The sequence below is a fragment of the Astatotilapia calliptera genome, chromosome 9, assembly GCF_900246225.1.
Source record: "Astatotilapia calliptera chromosome 9, fAstCal1.2, whole genome shotgun sequence".
In the NCBI taxonomy this organism is placed as follows: Eukaryota; Metazoa; Chordata; class Actinopteri; order Cichliformes; family Cichlidae; genus Astatotilapia; species Astatotilapia calliptera.
In genome coordinates, this window is record NC_039310.1 from 12,634,019 (window position 1) to 12,651,015 (window position 16,997).

Genomic DNA, 16,997 nt, shown 5'->3' on the forward strand with positions numbered 1-16,997 from the left:
CACACATACACACACACGTAGGCAAACTGGCTGCTATGGACGTAGTCGCGGGGGCACTTCGCTGGCAGATAGCGTCATTGATCTACCTTTCACTATATCATATCACACACATAAAGACAGCGTGTTATAAGCGTTAAGTGTAACACTGGTGCTGGTGGACAAACTTTTAACGGGGGAAGAAAAATACAATTAATTTTGCTTTAACCCCATTTTTGTTTTTTGTTTTTTGTATTTTTCTAAATTGCAAAATTCCACACGGAGACTATAGATTTTTGTGGCGTTAATATTTTAAACGAGCCTTCATGTTTGACTTCAAAGGCGAACACATTTTAACTGCACACACAATACCTGCAGCTATATAGACCTTACCAGGCCTGGACAAAGGAGAGGAAGGTGGGGAGGGGGAATCAGAAATATTGTTTGGGGCTCTGCGCAAGGGAGGAGTGAAGTTTTAAAGCAGAGCTGTCTGAGAGTAGGTTACTCTTGTTCTGCAGCGGGGTCCCTTTTGAATATCTAGCCGGTCTAGGGCTTAGTTTCAACCAGCAGCACACAGCACCGGGCCTCCGGCAATGTTCCCCAACCGCCAGCTGTGTTTAAAAGGCGATAGCCACGACTGCGCCTCAGGCATCTTGTACATTTTATTATTATCATTATTGTTATTACTATTATTATTAGTTGTAGTAGTAGTGGTGGTGGTAGTAGTATTGCTATAATCATTATTGTTATTATCAAGTGTACCTAAATACACAGACAGATCTTGGTGCGTATTTTACGCGTCCTTCTCTCATTGCTAGAAATGGCAGAAAGACTTCCTCCTTCTTCTTCTTCTCCGTCTTCTTCTTCTTTAAAAAAGGCTGATCAAAGACAGGGGCACTTTTTCCTATCCCCCAAACGTTATGAAGTTATGAAGTTGGTAAATAATTTCGTAGAAATGCTGAGTTTGCAACAAATATTCTTTTCCCACAGCCACGCTCTAGCTCCTGCTGGATGTGTCCTACTGGCGAAGATCTCCAAGCTTGGTTATATTCATAAAAATTCGTGATTTATTTATCTATTTATATTTTTCAATTGAGACGGTTTCGGGCCCAACGTTAGAAAGGCTGCTCTCTAAACAAGATAACTTGTGTTATAGCGCCACCTTGCTTTTGGATAAGAGCGAGGAAGCGCGGCTGGTGGATTGAAGTCAATATGCAGGTAATTGAAACCAAATGAGAATGTGTGAGCAGGGAGCATTCCAGGAAGTAAATCTGCAGAGCCGATGCCAGTCAGAAACACAGGTGCTTTAAAGGAAAGGCTACATGAAATTGCACGAATTGTGAGGAATACAAACGTTTGCAAATATTACAAATGCATTTCTAACAAGCAATACGCTGAGTGCCTGTGTTCACCTGTGTTTCTTCTTTTAATTTCGTTGTACCTGTGACAATGACAATAAAGTTTCTGATTCTGATTCCGATTAACCTTAATCAGTCTGTCAAGCTTAAACTTGATCATTTTAGTCACCCAACAGAAGACACCATTTTTTTTTCCGGATGCATGCAAATCAAAGTACATGCCTATTTGAAAAAAAAGCTCTTGTTGTGAGGGGTGTAGTTTGAACTTGAAACACAACCTAATATAATCCTGTGGCGCCATCTAGTGGCCGTCAATTATCATAAAATAGCTCCGAGTGGCGTTGACGACGTTAAGTAAGCAGGACTCGGTTTATTATGGAGAGTACAGGACAATAAATCGTCAGTAGTGATTCCGCAGAGAAAATAGTTAAATAGCTTTTAAGTCTCATCGGTCGTGTTTGTTTGCAACGATAAACGATAAAAAAAACAGAATAATAATAATATTAATAATAATAATAATAATAATAATAATAATAATTATTATTATTATTATTATTATTATTATTATTATTATTATTATTATTATGCGCAGCCGTATGTGTTTCACAACATAAAGAGATCTGCTCAGAACTGTAAGCCTACGTATGCGGCATCCGCGAGCGCATAACGTACAGTGCAGCAATAAATTGTGCTCGGTGGAGAACAAGCTGCAGTTGGTAGGTACCACACTGTTTATGTCAGTGGCAGACAGAGGACAAACTGAACGACTAAGGTTGTAAGTCGGATTGTTATTTTAATTCAGCTTCCACAGTCGACAGTGTTTTAGAGTGCTGCTTAAGATTTAATCTACTTTCAAAGTTTACGGTGTTAACAGTGGTTTCGGCGATATTGTGTAACTTCTGAGTGTGTGGTGCAGCAGTGATGCTAGTTTGTGCTAAGGCTCAGTAAAGCAGTCTGGCTTATCTACTAAGCCAGACACACACACGCCCCTTTTTTCTTTAACGACTTCTGATCAAAAGCTGACAAACTACGGCTGCGGTGTGTGACAGCGGGAACATTCCTACAATGTTTTCACTTTTTCTGTTGGTTCCGTTAATGCTCAGTGACAGCTCTGTGTTGCAGGACTCGGACAGCTCCTTAAGTATTTTTACACCAGTAGGTCAAATTAGATTCACACCAGGAGGAGGTTTTAATTGAATAATCGATGTGCAACGCCAATAATGTGTTTGTTGACTCTCATAACTTCACGCTGTGGTCCTGACAGGTGTCCAACATGACTGTGGATTGGGTAGGATATGGATACGCCACGCTTGTAGCATCTGGAGGAGTCATTGGTTACGTGAAAGCAGGTATGTGTTACCTAAAATACTTAAGTTAAATAATCACATTTCTGTAACAGCAAGTGTTACTATTGGTGCTGTTGTCTCGTTGGTTTATATTTTCCTAGGTTCTGACCTCCTGTATGTTTGTTCTGTCAGGCAGTGTTCCCTCCCTAGCTGCTGGGCTGCTGTTTGGGGGCTTTGCAGGTTTTGGAGCTTACCAGGTCTCAAATGATCCTAAAAATGTTTGGGTGTCACTAGGTTAGTAAACTTTTTTTTTTTCTTTCCTCAGCTTATGAAAAACATCATGTCAGAAAAAGCTGTAAAGTTTGAACACTGCTGTGCCATTTAAGCCGCAGTCTTGAATGTTAATTGAATAACTCTATTATGCCTTATGACCAAAAAAATACACTCAAAATGTTTAGTATGTGGACCCACATACTAAACTGCACACAGCAGCTGTATGTTCTGCATGTAAGTAAATGGTTTCTGAATATCTAATGTCTTCATTGCAAGTGCCTTCACTAACCTTTTCCGTCTCCTGCTGTCTGCCAGCTGCATCAGGAGCACTGACTGGTATCATGGGGAAGCGGTTTTATGGATCGAGGAAGTTCATGCCAGCTGGTCTGATGGCTGTAGCAAGGTCTGGTACAAGTCCAATCAGCCATTACTTGTTATCAAGTACCACAGATGAGGACAGTATTATTCCAAATATCTTAGTTTGATTTTGGGATATTATTTTACTTACTTTGCACACAGAAACAAAATTATTTCACAAAAAACAAAAACTACCATGGCCAAACGATTATTATTTCTATTTTTATATTATTATTTATAATATTTTGATTATTATAAATATTTCTTAGTCCGAAACCAGGGTTCTACCGATTGTCCTCTTTAAGACCATAATTTCAGACTTGTTTGAGTCATTCACTTGTGTCTCAGCAGTTGTTCTGGGGGTCTTTAGATACAGCTTGCTAGTTTTCTTCCCAGAGTCTTTGAAATCGTTCGCTTCCTACCTCTGCCAGGCTTGTTCTGCCTTGTGTGGCTCTTTCTGAATTTCTTGATGAGATTTCTCATGCCAGTTCTTGACATTTGATAACTTTGTGTATCCATCGCTTACTTTTTGAGCATTAACAACTTTTTTTTCTTTTCTTTTTTTTTTTTTTTTTGCAAGTTTAAACTGATTTCTTTTGTTTTTGGTACGATGCTCTCTCAAGTGACAGCTCAAACCGTTGGAAGTTTTTATACTGTGTAAATAAAAAGACAACCTTCAGTTTTAACTTGATATTTTTCCAGTCTTTGAGCATTACAGAGTTAAAGCATGTCATTGCACATGTCAGTTGTCAGGGGGAGCATTAATATTGACCTGGTAACTTTTATTTTTTTCTGAAATAATTCTGTTATTGTGTGCTAATAGAAATAATTTATGGTTTCTAAAGAAGGCTAGTATATTTAGAAATGCTATGTTAATAAATCCCTTGCTCCATTTACAAAAAAAATTATCACAAAAACGTTTAATATCATCGAGGCACTAATAATTTTGTCCTCACTTCTATTTATATATTACATTGTAGCCAAGAAAGCCACATTTTACAGAGGATTTTATTCCCCCCCTTCCAGTAATCTGTATTCTTTTTTACTGTATACTTTGGCTCTTTGAATGAGGTCTAATGTAATCCTTTTGTTTCAGTGCTCTGATGGTGGGGAAGCTTAGCTTGGCGTTGCTCCAGAAACCTGTACAGTCCTGACGAAGTTAATATGTTGAAATATCAGTTCCCATCAGCTCCTGTGGCTCTTTTCAGAAGCACCCTCTCAGCATTTGCCATTTATGCCCAGAATCATGTCCTTTTGTTTAAAAAAAAAAAGTGTAGATTTATGCAATAAATGTACCCTCTTGTTTATATAGTAAATAGTTGTCTTTTTTCAGTGAATGCACCTTTGAACTTGTTTATTTGTTAAAAAAAAAGTTTAAAAAAAATTCAGCTTACTCATTGATATATTACAAAGAGGTTTGCAGTTCCCTTACAGTTTTCAGAGTCTGCTGTGTTTTTATGACACTCTGGATTTTTTGTGTCACCTACTACATGCTGAATAAAAGAAGAGAGGATACAACATTACAGGAACCATTCATTAAAGACATTTTGTAATATGAAACTAGAGAAAAATAAATCTAAAGTTAAATAAAAGTTGAATTGCTGTGCTGGAGTCCTACTTTAAAAAAAGAAAGAAGAAAAAATCCAAACAATGACAATGAAATTGGCTCCCACTGTATCTGAAGGATGCAGTGGGATTGTCTTGAGGACAATACCGGTCCTGGTTAAGCATCATGGCAACCATCATCTCCAGAACACAGAGATTCAATGCACATACAGTTCGGTGCTACTTGTATAAACATAACAAAGAACGTGGGATGTCGACCTTGATATCTGAGCCTAAGCATAGTTAACTATGCTAGCAAGCATAGTTAACTAGCAGCCTGCTCAGGATTCAATTGCTCGCCAAAGACTAACAAGCGGTAGTAGTTTGTAGCATGTGCTCCCCCAAACTACCGGTTTCCGCCATATTTGGATGTCCAGTCGACCCTCCCATGGACGGGCTGCACAGCAGGAGCTCTGGTCAGGAGGTTTCCGGAGTTTTTTCCCAGTGCTGATGAATAACTGCTGCCCTTCATCTGAGAGCTGTCTGTCCTCCTCTTCCAGGCTTCATATTCTAGAGAAAACAAATGTCTCTCTTAATCACCAGCGTCTTTATAGGTGATGCTTTAAAAAAAAAAAAAAACACAGCAACTATTTGAAAATGGCAATACCTTCACCAGTTTCTTTTAATGATGAGTTGGATATGGGCTTGAGTTTTGCAGATTTTGGGTTGTCTTTTATGTTATCAGGAGAAGAAGAAAGATTTACTAAAAGTGAAGAAAAGGGAGAAAGAAAGGAAACATACTCCCAGTAAATGTGATGCAGGTTTAAACAGAGGAAATTAGAAAAGAGTACAGGACGATCATACAACAGAATAGTTCAACTATAATACCAGAATTAATGTTTATGATTAGAGAAACAGAGCAACCTCTCAGACACGTGGGAAAGAGTGATTTTTTGTTCTCTCAGAGCAACATAAATGATTAAAAGTACCTGGCTAAAGGTCTCACAAGTTATTTTGTTGGGTTTATATAGAAAAAAAAGAGTTATTTACTTGCATGCTGGCCAGCCAAGGGGGCAAGCTGGATTCTCTGTCCCACTGAGCCAACCTCTTTCTTTTGAAATGAAGAGATGTAACCACCAGAGAGGTTGTACTTGGTGCTCACAAAGTTCCCTTTAAGAAAATAAATACAGAATTCAACCAAAGGTCTGAAATTTCTTATTATTGCACAACCCAGATGTCCAACCAGCATTTATTAAACCAGTATTTATTTGCTAAAATGCAACATTTTTAAAAAAAACACAAAAAACTGATCTTGAAAACACAGATCTTCTCACAGGTGGCTTTACGACCACTAACTTTATGTGTGAACACCCGTGACATACTGGAACCACCGCATACCCACGAGGGGCACAAGCGGAGGAATAGGGTCGATTGATTGTCATTCAACATTTCAAAGAACACCATCGAGTCTCTCCACCACCAGTCAGAGATTTTTATCTCCATAATTACTCAAAAGCTTCATTGTTCCCTTAAGATGTTGTGGTTGTAGTATCATTTATCTTCTGTTAAGCAACTGGAGTTCTTCGTTCTCATGTTAACCTGCATGTTTACACCCTAGTTTCACGCAGAGCTTTAAGAGGCCGGTTTCTTTCACATGCAAAGTGGCTGTTTGAATATCTGAAACTTGCTACAGCATCAGCCACCACCCTGGTTGTTGGTTTATTTGATTTTATCCTCAAGCTATTCTATATACCGCCTTCAGAAAGGTTGCACTCCAAATAACTAATAAGGCTGCGAAATACAGCAAAAAAAAAAATCAAATGAAAACAAAACAACAACAAAAAACCCAGTCTCACTTAAATACCTTTGGAGAGATCAATTTTCTGCAGTATTCTTTCTTTGACCACAGTTTTGTCTGGTGGGCTATCCAAACACTTTGCAGCAGTATCTTCTAATCACATGGCCCAAAAAAAGTAGAGTTGGAGGAGATGCATGGGATCAGAGAGAAAGGAGAAAAGACAAACAATAAAGTAAAGGCGAAGAAGGGAAACTGAAAGCATTTTTGCTTTTTCAAAAGAAAAAAAAAGAAAAAAAACTTTTCATGCTAAATAACACATTTTCATGCAGAACAGGCGAGCAGCACTAAAACAAACAGTGCTGGGAGAATGGATGGGGGAGGGGTCTACAGCTGCAGGCCATTTAGGGAACACTTGATCTTATACCTACAGTCTTAATCTCATGAATAAGCAATGGAGAGGTAGAGACGAGGTAACAGGAAGAGACAGCAGCAGAGAGAGAAGACGAGGGACGCATACTGTGTGCCTGCCTACATGACAATTGATTTATGGTGTCCTAGGTCTCCAAAGTCGCACATGCCTAGGCTCACTAACTCTCTATCATAACTAATGACCAGGTGATATTAGCTTCATCAGCAGCACTTAGAACCTTAGTATAAGAAAGAGGACACCGTCGTATTATGTAACACAAGGTGAATTTGACAGCCGCCAGGTTTCCAGAGCAAGTCATGGTGTAGTCATTATTTAATCCACTGAGTGAGCAGGTTTGTTGTCTGTTGTCAAACCCAATGCTTGAATATTATATTTTTTGTATGTGTTTGTATTTTTCTGCCTTCGTACATTACAAAAAAATTTACACGCTGTCGGGCTGCTTCAATGTGTTACTGAAATCTGGAAACTTGAGTCCCGTCCACTGTGCACTATGCCAAACCTCTTAACACTGCTGCATTAGACATCATCAGTCTTTACCTGCATTGGCTCTGGTGACAGATAATCCTCCCCCAATAGGACCAAGTGGTTTATTTACAGTGTTTGAGGAGTTCTCCCACAGGTCCCGCAGTGTCATGCCAGTCAGCTCCTTTTCTCCAGAGGAGGTCTGATTCTTGCTGATCAAGCCTTAAAGCCAACAAAATTACAAGATTAAAAATTTAGCCCTCAGAAAGTGCTATTTTCACAAAACTGATTAAAATGCAAGCAATTGGATTTTATAATAATAATTCAAACCACGATAAAAAAAATGAAAACTTTTATTTATTTATTTGTAACCAGAGAAGCAATGACCTATTTTAAACAATACAGATAAGACTACATATTAGTCTTACCAGGCAAGTATCTAGACTGGCTGAGATAGTGTTGGCGGGCCGCAGATCCTGGAAGATTAGAGTCCATTTGGCCAGTCTTTACATTGTTTGGTAGCTTGGTAACGGTACTGAAGGAGTATAGAGGTTTCTGCTCCTGGTGTCTGAAAACAAGGCATTACAGTAAGTTCTGAATATAAATGTGGATGTTGTGGAATGTATGATAAATATGAAATGTATTCAATATTGCATATTTATTTACATATATACTGTAATTTATAAACTGAAGCACATAGTATAGCAGCACATAGCATAGCAAATGCTTCACCAAGCAAAGTTTCCACTCTTCTTAAGCTTACGGTGGACATTGGTCCTTGGGGCTCTTCTCCTCCTCTGTATTCACCAGGCTGGGTTTCTTGGAGTTGGAGGCAGATGTTTCTGAACGATCAGATTCCTCCCAGCTGTCTGAGGTCTTGGCCACTGTCTGGCCCCAGCGACGGCGACCGCTCTTCAGCACACCCATCCCGACGCCACCAGCATTGTTCTCACTGCCCAGCGCCTTCTGCACAACATAGTAATGTCACGTTTGGGCAATGAGTCTTGCTGAATTAAGTTCTACTTTCAACCTCTGCATCTGCACCAGAACTTCTGCTCTTTCAGAGTACTCACTTATTCCAAACTGACTACTTTATTTTAAAAACTTTTTTTTGCAAGTATTTAATTTGACTTAATAAAGCTACTCACTGCATGGCTGAGGCCTCCAGGTTTACTCTCAGCCTGGGGTAAGGGGATCTGCTGCAGAGGCTGTTGATGGTTTCTGGAGGAGGTTGTGGAGGCTTTAGACTCAGAGGAAGACTGCTGCAGTTCAACTTTGTACTCAGAGGCCTGTTTTTGAGCAAGCGGCCTGTTCTGGACTTTCTTGACCTCCTGGCTCTGAGGGCGTGGCCCCAAGACCTGACCCACCTGGAAGTAAGGATAGCGCAAGGCCTAGCAAAGGAGAGGAAGGAACACAGATTATTATTCTGAATAATCTGAGGATATTCAATTACACTGAAAGAATATCCCTAGAAACAAGAATAATACACAGTCTGTACTTAAAAAAACAACAAAATAAAGCACATCATTGTGTAACTTGAGTCATTTAAACTTGCAGGGATGGTTTTCATGCACAATACAGAAAACATGCACACCAAACCTAAATCCCAGGGCATTTTAGAAACACCCCTGTGTACCATAGGGTGTATTTTATTCAGCAATTACAGTTTTCCACCATCTGAATCAAACGAGCTGAATGAGCTAAAATTAGATGTGCATCTGTGCATCTGAACAGAACCACCCACCTGGGAGCTGTTTAGGTAGAAATGGAAAAGCTTTGTCACTCCCTCTAACGGTGTTAGGCCTAACTTTCTCTCTGGAGTGTAAATTACAGTCAACAATATGATGGGCATATAATGTTCATAATGTGTATGCACATATGCAGAGAGGAAAAATGTTTTGCAGCAGAACTGAGAATGAAGTATGGCTTAGAGACTATTTAAAATGTTTAGGATTAACAGTGAAATCCCTGCAGTGAAAATACAGATAATCTGCATGAAGTGATGAGTGTTGACTGCAATGGAAACTGCTTCTTTGAGAACAGGTTACAGATTAATTTTAAACAACAGGCTAAAAAGGGTCTTTGTTAAAGAGAACAAATTAAGCCTGGAGTAAGACTTTACATGCCTACCTGTGCAGCAGTGGGCCTTTTTTTGGGGTCCCAGTGCAGCAGGTCCTTCATCAGGGTAATAGCCTCATTGCTGGCATTTGGAATAAGGGTCTTCAGGTGGGTCGGCACACATTGAGGAAATCGAAAGTTCATGGCAGTTGCTAGCTGGTGACCTTCTGGCCAGTCGGTCTAATGGAGGACACAATCAGTTGATTACATATTATCATTATTCAGCTGTGTAAAGGTTGTTCTGGACATTTTTATTTTGTCTTTTTAAATGTTAATAGTTTAAAATAGCAAAAGTCTGAGGCAAGGTTTTTACCTCGTCAGATACCTAGAGGTGGCGGCTGTTATGAGCCAACACCACGTAAATAAAACTGAACCGTATTGTGAATTGTGGCTGATGTCACAGACTAATCTCCTGGCCAGGTTATAGCAGGTTGCAAACAGAGTTAATAGTGATGGTGTTAGAAAGCCTTTTTAATCAAGTGTCAATTTGTTCAGCATGAACCACACTTAAAACTCTTTAGACCTTAGAGAACTAAGTAGGCTTGCATATTATTTATTCTAATGTGATTTAACTACACTAAGTATAGATATTTCATCTTTAGGAATAATGTTTCAGTTAAATTCAGCACTTGATAAGTTTAGAGTATTAATGATTGAACACATGAAATAAGCTCACCGACTGAGCTCAAGCATTCTCACCTCTCTCCTTTCACCTTGGTCTCACCTTTTTGACGGTGCCCAGGACTTGGCAGATCTTAAATATCTCGTCTACTTCACTGTTCCCAGGGAAAAGAGGTCTGAGTGTGTACAATTCGGCCATGATGCAGCCCACAGCCCACAAGTCAATGGGAGAGCTGTAGGTAGATGACCTGAGCAGGACCTCCGGAGCTCGGTACCTTGACAGACAGTCAAGAGCAGTTAGATAAACAGCTTGTAAAAGTCAGTGTAAAAATACATGGCCATATGGTCCAATGAAAAAAGCATAAAAACCATCATGTTAACTTTAGCTTAGCTCACTCTAACCAGTGCTTTCTTTTCTATCTTAAAAGTGTACCACTGTGTGGAAATTCCTCTCACCATCTTGTTGATACATAGTCTGTGTAGGGAGGTTTGGAGCGGATCTCTCTGGCCAGTCCAAAATCTGCTATTTTGACCAGTTCTGGACCCATGCACAACAAATTCTCTGGCTTCATGTCTCGATGGAAGAAACCTGTACAAAGGTTTATATCAAACTTTTAGCTACATTAATAGACTCCACTCAAATCATGACAACAGACTGGCACTATTTCCTGGTATTCTAAATCTAATACATAAAAATGTTATTCATAATTCAGACAGAACTACTTGTGAATGGGTGAATGTTTGCCTCACCTGTAACATTAACAGGCATTTGTATTCAGAGCTCAATGTATTTCAACATCATCATTTTAAATATACAAGTACCAGGGCTACAGTGCTTCAGTACGGCAGCTGTCACACAATAACAGTGTAATTTGGAGTAACATTAAATATTAAAATTACTCGTGCAGATGTTGAAAAAAAAGGCAGTCCATGTCATGTTACTAAAAATGTACTCTGCTGATGCAAAATATTTTCCTATGATGGAAGATTTTAAATGCAGTAGCAACAATGGCATATAATCCAAATGTGATTTACACTGACACCCATTTAAGTAAAACAAAACCAAATGACTCTTGATTAATCGAGTGTAGCTGAAGGAGTTATAAAGTTTGATGTCATAATAAAATACATTTTGGACTGCGCTGCTACAGAAAACAACTAAGAAAATACAAGGACATACCTTTTAGCAATAGAGAACATAGCACACACACATGCATGTGCAATATAATACTTTTGGTCTACCCAAGGGCCACAAGACTTTTTAAATATCATATACACCCAAACTGACAAACTACAGGTTAATCTACTGTTGAATGAGTAAAAGGATGACCAAGGAAAGCTTCTTACCATGTTTATGTACAAAAGTCAACCCAGACAGCACTTGAAACATGATGTTTCTAATTTCATTCTCTGAGAACATTTTATTCTCTCTAACAGCAAACAGATAGAAAAGGAAGGAAAGATGGAAGAGAAGAGAAATCAAAGTGTTAAGAGAAAGAAAAGTGGAAAAGTCTGCATTTTGGATATATGGAAGCACATGTGCACATTAAAACATGCAAAGGTTTGTATGACCAGGGTCTTTTTCTTTTGTTTAGCTGATCACACCATGCCTGATTAAAAAAAATCAGAGTCAAATGTTTAGAGTGCTTTTTAGTGTGCATGCATAGAATAAGTCATCCATACATCCATTCTTTACACAGCAGTGATACAGACCAGTAAGTAAAACAAGTGTTGAAGCAAGGCATTTATGGAGGGTTCACATACTACAAGAGTTTTTGATCGTTGATTGAAATAATTTAATGTATGATGGCCTTGTTTGCTTGCGAGATTCTTAAATATTGACATGCCTTTGACAGTTGAAATGGTCAGTGAATCTTGCAGTATGAACCCACACTCTCGTACGCTTTCAGGTCATGAAGAAAACACAGTACACCTACCATGTTTGTGAATAAACGACAGGCCTTGCAAAATCTGAAAGCTTATGTTTCTTATCACTGACTCAGGGAACAATTTTTTTCTGTAAACATAAAATCGATATACCTCCCATGAGCCAGTTAATGAAAGCAACATAACATTAACACCATTCTTTCTTACATTATACAGTAATCGGTAAAATAAATATATTTGACCACAAATCTGAGCAGCTTTAAAACATTAAATGTCTTTTTGACTTATTTGCTTTTGCAAATAAAAAACCTCAAGTTTGCACTGTAGGAGGTTTTCACACTAGCAAAAACATCAGGGCATCTCCCAGAGAAGGTGGCAGCTGTTTGCAAGAGAGAGCCTGATATAGAGGACTTGCAAAGCTTTTAGAGGATGATATTGACAGACTTAAATAACAACCATTAGAGCCTATCAGATCAATCTGGTGTTAATCAGTGTGTGGGCCAATTGGCAATGACACTACACAACTGTGTTAAACAAATTCTTCAAACATTTGTATTGTGAAACATGATTTTTCTTTTCTTACCTGTCCTTCATAAGCTGGTACAAGTTCTCCTTCATGTACTCAAAGACAAAGTAGAGATGGTCATTCTCTCTAATAACCTCTTTTAGTTTCACCACGTTCGCGTGGTTCAGCTTCTTCAGCGACTGGGGTGACGCATGTTTGGAAAGATAAGAAAAACTGTCTCATGTAATGCGAAAATTTTCGTATATAACAAGAACACTTTTAATACAGATATCAAAATAGTTAATGTACTAATTGATGAAGTGTAGCAACTTCCACTGGTGCATGGTTATAACAAGAATTGCTCTTCCTTGGCTTCATTTAAGTGTGTAAGCCCTGGCTTCTATTAGCTGTTGATTTATACTCAACACAGCTCACTTTATAAGGTAAACTTGTTCAGCCTATAGTTAACACAAATACCTAATCAGCCAGTCCCATAGCAGGAACTCAATGCTGAAGTTCAGACTGAGCATCAGAATGGGGAAGAAAGGTGATTTAAGTGACTTTGAACGTGGCATGGTTGTTGGTGCCAGATGGATTGATCTGAGTATTTCAGAAAGTGTTCATCTCCGGGGGGTTTCCCATATAGCCATCTACAGAGTTTACAGAGAAAGGTCAGAAAGAGGAAATATTTGGCAGTTCTCTGGGAATTATTGGTCATATGTGAAAAGCCAGACTGCATGATCTGTGACACTATCATGTCAATATGGACCAAAATCTCTGAGGAATGCTTCTAGCACTTTTTTGAAGGCGCTATACCTCAAGTGACCAGTGAGTGCATTCAATCAATGATTTTCTTAATGCATTAACAATGTAGTAGTGGAATGCCACCTTTTAATTTTCCATTGTACTCTTATACATTTTGACAATTTACATTTGCGTGAACATATCTATCTATTGGTCAATCTATGCAACAGTGGTCTGCGAGTAATGCTGTTATAAGGTACTTCAAACAGGTGTATTAATATTACCATGCTTACCTTTACTTCTCTTAGGTTCATACATTCCTCCCATGAATAAAACTTCCTCTTCATTCTATGGAAGACCATTAAGGAATGTATACATCTTATTATCAGATCATCACATATGTAATCTTTTCAGGCCATATCTATTAATAAACATTATTATTACTTATTACAGCATTTACAAGACTCCTCTGTGCATCTCCATCAGTAACTTGGAAAAGTGATGAATGTAATGTGATAAATATTCTAATCAAGATTTTTCTGTACTTAAATTAAAATGAAAACATATTCTGATTCTGATGACCTACTCTGCTTTTTCACTGTTATCCAATGTGTGTTTGTTTAAAACAACACACCTCCTGTTATACGCTTGGGTTCTCTGATCAACATTACTTGTCCTTTCTTCTGGAATTACATAAGAGTTACAGAATGAGCCGATATCTATCCACAATGTCAGCAACCTGACACACCCCTCTACTTTCACTCTCTTTCACCGTCACCACATGTATTGTCTTGCATGGTAACCAAATGATCAACCAGTGGACGCACGTCCCCAGTTTCGCATCTATTATTGAACACTGCTGCTATGTTGCTGAAACAAAGCAATGTAGTTTGTTTGTCCTGGTGATGGCAGGTCAGGGGTTTCTAACTTTACAGCACATCTGTTTCGTAGTGTCACAACAAACATTAAAGAGAACAACAAAGAAAAAGGCTGTGATGTAAAATGAAAACAGTCATATTTTGATTTCAAAGGGAACCATTTCTTTCTGCATCACAAATTTGAAAAAAAATGTAATAAAAAATCAACATCTACATGTAAAAACTTTAACAGATACACAAACACTTGATAGAAATGTGATTTTTCACTATGTTTTGTGAGTATAAAGGCTCTTTGGTAGCAATAGGGGATCTACGTTAGCATTAGTTATATATCTACTATAGTGCAAACAAGATTGTGATTTTATTTTGACATTATTAAGACTCATTGCTGATCAAATATGTACATAATATAGGGCTGCATGACACCACAACAATAAATCTCATAATATTAATATGTTATAAAGGCTGAATAGGGAGAGACAACCAAAAAATTAAAGAATGAGCAACATCCTCACCTTTTGATGGCTACAAGCTCTCCAGACTCATTGCTTCTTCCCATCATCACACTGCCATAGGTGCCATCACCCAGCTGCTTCAGGGTGGTGTAGCGATTCATCATTACTCAAAACAGTTTCATCAGCCTCTTTATCAGCTAACTTTATTATTGTGTGAGATGGGCTGTAGAAAAACACAGCCGATTCATCAATCAAATATCCTCCTTCTTCCTTCAAGTATTGTTCAGTCTTTGTTTCATCAGCCAGAATTCACTTCTTTTTTCCCAAAAGAAAAGATCGTAGTTTGGCCAATGTTTGTCTTTGTCAGCCAATCCTGGGAGTTTAATAAAGCTCATTTTGCAGTAACTGATCCATGTAAAAAGGTAGGGATCTCGGTCACGCAGTTGAACTAACAGCCAAGAGACAGAAAAACATGAAAAATTGTCAGCAATAAATACAACCGCAAACATAAAAGATCACATAAATCCAATAGCATGCCAAAAAACTCTTGTCGGCCAGGATTTTTAAACAATGCGAAAACAAAGACATGCTAAGACCACTTCTTGTTTTTCCCTCAGTGGTAGGATTAGGTGTGTGTCACACTAGAGGCTTCAACATGACCACCCAAGGGAGATGACAAAGCCAACCCTAGTCAGATTAGGCCAACAGGGATGTAAATAGGATGTTACATCACCATCATGCTTATCGGTATCCACTACCTTGCCCAAGCACCCTGCCTGGCAAGAGGATTTGAATGACGCCACAGGCCATCGTAATCACTGGCCTGATGTACATTCAGCCTTATAGACCTCCCAAAAAACTTACAATTACAACTAATATACAGTGCCTAACAAATTTATTAGACGACCTGTCATTTCATCAAGAAAACAAAGTAAACACAAAAATATTTTAGAAATCTGTCCAAAACCTAAAAATAAAATTGTTATTTATTAGGCAAATAACATATAACATATTTTAGCTGCATACTGGACTTCTCTGAGAAGTCAGAGATTAATCATACATAACACAAAAGCTAAAAACAAATTTTTCTCTTCATGAATGCAAGTAAATAACTGTAATTGTAAATGGCATCTTACTCAAAAAATAATAATGTGCTTTGCTATTTCACCCTGTTTTTCTGTAAAACAGTAAATTGAAAATGAATGAATAATGACAATCATTATAATTTAGAATTAAAATGATAATTTTAATTAAAGTGTGTGTGGTTTAATGATGTTTCTGTAATAGTGGATTAACCATTATAGAAACATAAAAAACCATTTTAGAAATTAGCAGGTGGTGGTCTAATAGGTGTGCTAAGCAGCGTACTTTAATGAAACTAACAAACTGCGTGTTCTTCTCGGAAATAACGCACAGCTATCTTCTTTTGTAGGTTGCAAGTTTGCGCAGCTGGATCATAATCACACATGTTTTCTGTAGAATGTGGCTTGAATGTTTAAAATAAGCTGTGAGATAAGCACACAGGGTTTTATATAGCTAGTGCGATAGGGACTCCCTAATTAATTACACTGGAAAACAATTGCTCTGGCCATTTGACTTTTCCTCAAGGAGTCATTATGCAACCAGTGTAACATATTAATCATTACAAAAAATATTAATATATGATACAACTAAGACCTTCAAAATGTGACACTGTAATGTCACATTTTGTCACTGAGTAAAAATAAGCAACAAAACAAGGGGAGGGTTCAGTCGCATATGGCGATCTGTTGTGAAGGGATTTAAAGGGAATTAAGATGTATCCAGGCCACGTGACATTAGAAAGCTAATCAAGGTCGACGATATTAAAAACTCACGTCTACAGGCAGTGTTAAAGAAACCAATACTTCTACTCACATAATTCTTAACTTTTGGTTAACTAACAGCTATCACACGCATTCAACCCCAGCAGTCTTTCCATGAAACGAATCAACTACCTTTACTCTAAAGCTAAAGCTATAAGCTAAGACTGCTTAATGTAAAAATATTAAGCAGGCTATTTTATCGGGAAAAGAAGGTGAGTTGGCATTTGTTGCTGACATATCAGACTTAACAGTACAGTTCCTCGACCATTTAGTGCAGACTCTTTCTTGTGTGTCCCTTCTTCTTTTTTCCCCTCACTTTTAAACTCACCATGTAGGGTCGTTAGTCCCTTCCTCGGCTGCTGTCCTGCTGATAGCTTCAGATAAAACGAACGAAGCTCTTACAAGGTGAGCGCGTGCGTGTGAGCGTGATTTCTCCCCATGGAAACGTACACACAACCGC

At 38.3% G+C, this 16,997-nt stretch overlaps 2 protein-coding genes across 16 annotated transcripts; one reads left to right on the plus strand and one right to left on the minus strand.

Annotated features, from left to right (window-relative positions):
• The first annotated feature begins 1,994 nt into the window (after positions 1 to 1,994).
• tmem14ca (transmembrane protein 14Ca) lies at positions 1,995 to 4,557 on the plus strand. 5 transcript variants are annotated; one of them, XM_026179344.1, is made up of 5 exons: positions 1,995 to 2,050; positions 2,599 to 2,683; positions 2,813 to 2,914; positions 3,209 to 3,296; positions 4,347 to 4,557. In XM_026179344.1, the coding sequence occupies exons 2-5, from the start codon at positions 2,608 to 2,610 to the stop codon at positions 4,402 to 4,404; spliced, it is 324 nt and encodes a 107-aa protein (XP_026035129.1). In that variant the 5' UTR covers positions 1,995 to 2,050; positions 2,599 to 2,607; the 3' UTR covers positions 4,405 to 4,557. The 5 variants fall into 5 exon arrangements, with proteins under 5 accessions (XP_026035129.1, XP_026035127.1, XP_026035128.1 ...); XM_026179342.1 differs by having other exon boundaries at positions 2,031 to 2,109; XM_026179343.1 differs by having other exon boundaries at positions 2,035 to 2,106.
• A 70-nt stretch (positions 4,558 to 4,627) lies between these two features.
• Positions 4,628 to 16,981, minus strand: mak (male germ cell-associated kinase). 11 transcript variants are annotated; one of them, XM_026179326.1, is made up of 16 exons: positions 16,866 to 16,977; positions 14,754 to 15,141; positions 13,654 to 13,708; positions 12,695 to 12,816; positions 11,572 to 11,654; positions 10,681 to 10,813; positions 10,328 to 10,499; positions 9,616 to 9,783; positions 8,634 to 8,876; positions 8,249 to 8,448; positions 7,914 to 8,053; positions 7,561 to 7,707; positions 6,660 to 6,746; positions 5,846 to 5,965; positions 5,463 to 5,558; positions 4,628 to 5,365 (listed from the first exon to the last, which is right to left on the minus strand). In XM_026179326.1, the coding sequence occupies exons 2-16, from the start codon at positions 14,855 to 14,857 to the stop codon at positions 5,202 to 5,204; spliced, it is 2,034 nt and encodes a 677-aa protein (XP_026035111.1). In that variant the 5' UTR covers positions 14,858 to 15,141; positions 16,866 to 16,977; the 3' UTR covers positions 4,628 to 5,201. The 11 variants fall into 11 exon arrangements, with proteins under 11 accessions (XP_026035111.1, XP_026035112.1, XP_026035109.1 ...); XM_026179327.1 differs by having other exon boundaries at positions 6,660 to 6,743; positions 8,249 to 8,451; XM_026179324.1 differs by having other exon boundaries at positions 8,249 to 8,451; positions 16,866 to 16,975.
• Positions 16,982 to 16,997: the final 16 nt, after the last annotated feature.

Coding starts and splice junctions, on each gene's coding strand:
- tmem14ca (XM_026179341.1), top strand. CDS start 2,400: ATGTTTTCACTTTTTCTGTTGGTTCCGTTAATGCTCAGTGACAGCTCT. Junction 2,490..2,598: donor CCTTAAGTATTTTTACACCA/GTAGGTCAAATT, acceptor TGGTCCTGACAG/GTGTCCAACATGACTGTGGA. Junction 3,297..4,346: donor GGTCTGATGGCTGTAGCAAG/GTCTGGTACAAG, acceptor CTTTTGTTTCAG/TGCTCTGATGGTGGGGAAGC.
- mak (XM_026179324.1), bottom strand. CDS start 14,857: ATGATGAATCGCTACACCACCCTGAAGCAGCTGGGTGATGGCACCTAT. Junction 13,709..14,753: donor GAGCTTGTAGCCATCAAAAG/GTGAGGATGTTG, acceptor GGTCTTCCATAG/AATGAAGAGGAAGTTTTATT. Junction 7,708..7,913: donor CCAGTCTAGATACTTGCCTG/GTAAGACTAATA, acceptor GTTGGCTTTAAG/GCTTGATCAGCAAGAATCAG.